The following is a 5,346-nucleotide window of genomic DNA, read 5'->3' on the forward strand; positions in this document are numbered from 1 at the left end:
TTCCTAGCCTCAGTGCAGTAGCAGCTGGAGGAGGTGCTCTTTATTCTCCATGGACTTTACAGTGTCCTTGTGAAGATGCTGGAGGAAACAGGTACAAAAGTATCCATATCCACAGTAAAACGAGTCCTTTATCGACATAACCTGAAAGGTCGTCAGCAAGAGAGAAGCCACTGCTCCAAAACCACCATAAAAAAGCGTGACTACGGTTTGCAACTGCACATGGGGACAAAGATCTACTTTTGGAGAAATGTCCTCTGGTCTGATGAAACAAAAATAGAACTGTTTGGCCATAATGACCATTGTTTTTGGAGAAAAAGGGGGAGGCACTATCCCAACCATGAAGCACGGGGTGGCAGCATCATGTTTGGGGGTGCTTTGCTGCAGTTGGGACTGGTGCACTTCACAAAATAGATGGCATCCTTTGCGGGAAAATTATGTGATATATTTGAAGCAACATCAAGACATCAGTCAGGAAGTTAAAGCTTGGTCACAAATGGGTCTTCCAAATGGACAATGACCCCAAGCATACTTCCAAAGTTGTGGCAAAATGGCTTAAGGACAACAAAGTCAAGGTATTGGAGTGGCCATCACAAAGCCCTGACCTCAATCCCATAGAAAATTTTGTGGCAGAACTGAAAAAGCGTGTGCAAGCAAGGAGCTACAAACCTGATCAGTTACACCAGCTCTGTCAGGAGAAATGGCCAAAATTCACCAAATTATTGTGGGAAGCTTGTGGAAGGCTACCCGAAACGTTTGACCCAAGTTAAACAATTTAAAGGACAATGCTACCAAATACTAATTGAGTGTATGTAAACTTCTGACCCACTGGGAATGTGATGAAAGAAATAGTTTAAATTTATTTGGCTAAGTGGTATGCAAACTTCCGACTTCAACTGCATAGGAGTTGCATCGCTGATTAATTCATTAATAATTAGGCTGCATGAAAATCTGTAGCCTAACATCTTGTAATGCAGGTAATAAAGTCACTGTAGAATACTAGCCTATCCAAAGTGCTATTATGCAGAAACATCTCTAACATTGATAGCTACACAGACATTTACAAAAAAGAAACCTGCTGATTAAAAATCACACATTTTCACAAAGGAAGATACAATTTGAAATGGTTCAAAGAAAATATATTTTAATGAACAAATACTTTGCACTTTTCTTAAACCTCTTCTGGAATGATCTGGATGATTGTTCCACATTAATGAAAGACACATTTATCTTCAAAAAAAACAATTGATATTATTTTAACTACCAGGTAACTTTCACATTTCAACACTTCCAAGCTTGTAATGTGCTGCTCCTGTAAAATATATATTTTACTTGTAGGTTTCACTTGTTAGTGGCTCCATCCATTGTTAGGAATGACAGCATCATTAAAACTAACTTAAAACTATGGTGATGAGTAAAAAACAGAGGATAAGGCTGTGTGTGTGTGTGTGTGTGGTGTGTGTGTGTGTGTGTGTGTGTTGTGTGTGTGTGTGTGTGTGTGTGTGTGGTGTGTGTGTGTGTGTGTTGTGTGTGTGTGTGTGTGTGGTTGTGTGGTGTGTGTGTGTTGTGTGTGTGTGGTGTGTGTGTGTGTGTGTGTGTGTGTGTGTGTGTGTGTGTGTGTGTGTGTGTGTGGACCTCTGGAAGCCAATGAGCAGCCAGACAAGAAAGCTAAAGATCCAATTGAGTGCTAATGGAGGATTCTTCTCCACTCTGACTCTGGTCTACTTGATCTCGACCCTGGATCCTGACGTCGCCCTCGAAGTGCATGTATTTATACTTCTCGTCTCCTTTGGCGATTGGGGAAGTGGATCTCGAGCGCCGCGGAAAAGAAACTAGGAACTGCTCCTTGGTGAAGGATATTTATCTGAGACAGAAAGAGTAATTACAAATTTATCCAGAGGTGCTTAGGTATTTGGGATGCAGGGATTGCAAGTTATTACCACCAGAGGTCCCTAGTAGAACTCCTTACACAATGGGAAGAGAGGAGGACATTCACATCAGCATGGGTTAAATTGGAAACATACACAATCCACCCCACCACACACAGTGTAATTTCTCACCTTAAACTCCTCTCCCTGGTTGAAGGGGAATCCTCCCTCTCTGTGCTCCTCACACCACTTGTGTGTGTGTGTGTGTGTGTGTGTGTGTGTGTGTGTGTGTGTGTGTGGACCTCTGGAAAGCCAATGAGCAGCCAGACAAGAAAGCTAAAGATCCAATTGAGTGCCTAATGGAGGATTCTTCTCCACTCTGACTGGTCTACTTGATCTCGACGCCCTGGATCCTGACGTCGCCCTCGAAGTGCATGTATTTATACTTCTCGTCTCCTTGGCGATTGGGGAAGTGGATCTCAGAGCCGTCGGGAAAAGAAACTAGGAACTGCTCCTTGGTGAAGGTGATATTTATCTGAGACAGAGAAGTAATTACACATTTTTATCCAAAGAGGTGCTTAGGTATTTGGGATGCAGGGATTGCAAGTTATTACCACCAGAGGTCCCTAGTAGAACTCCCTTARACACATGGGAAGAGAGGAGGACATTCACATCAGCATGGGTTAAATTGGAAACATACACACACACACACACCACACCCACACACAGTGTAATTTCTCACCTTAAACTCCTCTCCCTGGTTGAAGGGGAATCCTCCCTCTCTGTGCTCCTCACACCACTTGCCTCCATGGTAGGAGTTACACACCACAGCCCGGGTGTCTCCGTGGGCGTCGAAGCGAGGGTTCATGTGCAAGGCGAGGTCATCCTCACTGTTGCCCACGTTGATGACAAAACTACAGTAAGGGAAGAGGAGAGCACACAGACAGAGAAGGGATAAGGAACATCCTTTAACCTACAGGGAAAGAGGGTCTGGATTGATAATTACACAGAAACAGTTTATAGCTATAATCTACTTTTTCGTTGTAGTTTGATAATGTCTGTTGTGAATATGAACGGATCATTCTCGTGATACAGTGACTAGTTTCTCTATGATGTCTCCAGGCTGCTGACGGAGAAGTGGAGTGACAATGAATTGTGTCTGAAGGGGGTTAGCTACTCACTGTGTGGCGTCAGAGTTAGGGATCCCTGTGATGGTCAGGGTCTGGCCCACCTTGAAGGACATGTTCTTTACCACAACACCCTGTAGAGGAAGAGAGAAGGGAGAGACCGAGAGAGAAATACATCAATTGAAAAACATTAAAGGTGCAATTAGCTGATAGTTAATACGTAATTGGCCATAAGTTATGACCTATAACTTCTGAAACAAAGATGGTTCTATCAAACCATTGTTATAGTAAGTACCCAGATGTCAATTCAATGTATAATCCACATTAAAATGATGTGGAACAACGTTGATTCAACCAGTGTGTGTTCAGTGGGTATAATGTAGATGTGAGTCTTTAACGTGGCTCTGGTAGTATGAGAGCTTAATATGAGTAAATGGCTACTCTTTGCTAAACCTTTCCTGTACTTTTATCTAGCCCATCATCTAACAAATATAACAAATCTGTCTCCATTATTATGGAACGGCCAAAGCTTTTATAAATGCCGTCTGGCAGGCGTTCCCATTTCCGCTGCGTGATTGGAATTGGAAGGGAGGCTAAAATCTGTCCCATAATATGATGGGGAAAGGGTAGCTGGGTTACACTCGTAAGGCTAAGGAAGGTCACTTTTCCGCAGGCCATATTTACTGGTGGCAGCCAACATGGGACCAACGGAGGTTGAGTCAAGCACAGAATCAAAGTACTGGAGTGATCTATTACGTCAGTGCAGGGAATATGGTGTTTAGATGATGTGTGCACATATACAGTTTCTACTAATGATCTACATATGAGACATTCTATTGTGGCCCATTCCTGTCCACAAATGCCTCTATTGGTCGTGGTGTGTAGGTAAATGTTACGCCAGGCAACTCCCGCCAACTACGGTCATTTGCTACTTGGCAAACACCTGTTCTTCTCTGACAGAAGACATTTCCCAGTTGAGCTAAAGACCAGGTCGATAATATAGTATCTTAACCGGGCAACAGCAGATAATCAAACAGGAACCTCAAACGGGAAATGACATCAACATTGACTTCGGTTTTGTTTCTGTCAGCAAAACAGCTCGGCAGTGGACAAGAAAACTGCACACTTTACCCCTGAACATGTGTTTTAGCTTTCATACTTGAATGCACTTCTTGTAAGTTACTGGGGGATAGGAGTGTGAACTTAATGCTTACAGTGTAAATTGAACGTAACGTAAGTGCCTAATCATTGCTTAAAGACATACACAGTAGGACACGTATTGGCTTTAACAGCGCAGAGCAGACACAAACCATTGACACACATCGAAATAGAACAACAGGAATATAATTAGAGTCTATTAGTGTTGCACAGACTAGAAAACTACATTCTGACAGAGATAGAGAGAGAGAGAAATGTAGAGAGAGAGAGAGAGAGAGAGAGTGTAGAGGAGAGAGAAAATAAGAGGAGGAGCAGAAAGGGAAAGGGAGGTGTAGAGGGTGGAAGAGACCAGACAGAAGAAAGTTAAAAAAATAGAAATAGGGAAAGTGGTATAAGTTCAAAGAGAGAGAGAGGGGAGGAGAGAGAGAGGGAGAGGGAAGAGAGAGGGGGAGAGAGGGGAGGAAAGAGAGAGGGGCGATAGTGAAGTATTGCATTCTTCCGTGTTAGTCTCCTCTCAATGTAACTGTGTGTAGTTAGTGTAAACTGTGGTGTAAAATTCTAGCTGGACTTGGCTACATGCAGCCAGTGCTACTTCAGACTGCAGTTCCATCCCAGTGTGAGACATACTCCCCACACTGTTTGAAGAACACAGGACAGCTTGGGCTGCAGCTGCAGGCAACGCAGAAATAGGATGGGTAATGAGATATACGTAGTTCGGAAATCACATGAAACTCCTGGCTGTATACATTACTTACTATAAAGTTACTGACCTGGACATTTACATTATAGTCATTAAATAGCAGACGCTCTTATCCAGAAACTGCACACATTTTCACACTGGTCCCCTGTGGGAATCGAACCAACAACCTTGGAGTTGCAAGCACAAAGTTCTATCCAACTGAGCTCAGGAATGACAGCCAATCTAGCCTTGTTAAACTGATGTTTACTGTAGGTATATTCCTAAGCTCCCTTGGGGAAGATCATACTGGCTCACTGGATATAACATCATTCTGCTTGCTATCTATTCTGACTTCTTGTTACGGTAACTTGAATTCATTTAGATCTGAATAGAATTAACCCTGTTTGCTCTCCAAACATTATGATTACACTGGTAACCACAAACCACAGGTGAAACAAGCCTTATTATTATACACAGCCAGAGACCTCAGAGATGTTAACATAAACACACACAGCAC

The 5,346-nt window shown here is 42.9% G+C and overlaps 1 protein-coding gene across 1 annotated transcript; it reads right to left on the bottom strand.

The window, feature by feature from the left end:
- Positions 1-2,115: 2,115 nt before the first annotated feature.
- Positions 2,116-3,149, bottom strand: LOC112078282 (beta-galactoside-binding lectin). Its single transcript, XM_024144569.2, has 3 exons — positions 3,047-3,149; positions 2,608-2,779; positions 2,116-2,400 (listed from the first exon to the last, which is right to left on the bottom strand). Exons 1-3 carry the CDS (start codon positions 3,106-3,108, stop codon positions 2,254-2,256), a joined length of 381 nt encoding a protein of 126 aa, XP_024000337.2. The 5' UTR covers positions 3,109-3,149; the 3' UTR covers positions 2,116-2,253.
- Positions 3,150-5,346: the final 2,197 nt, after the last annotated feature.

Source organism: Salvelinus sp. IW2-2015, unplaced genomic scaffold (genome assembly GCF_002910315.2).
Source record: "Salvelinus sp. IW2-2015 unplaced genomic scaffold, ASM291031v2 Un_scaffold5489, whole genome shotgun sequence".
NCBI classification, from domain to species: domain Eukaryota; kingdom Metazoa; phylum Chordata; class Actinopteri; order Salmoniformes; family Salmonidae; genus Salvelinus; species Salvelinus sp. IW2-2015.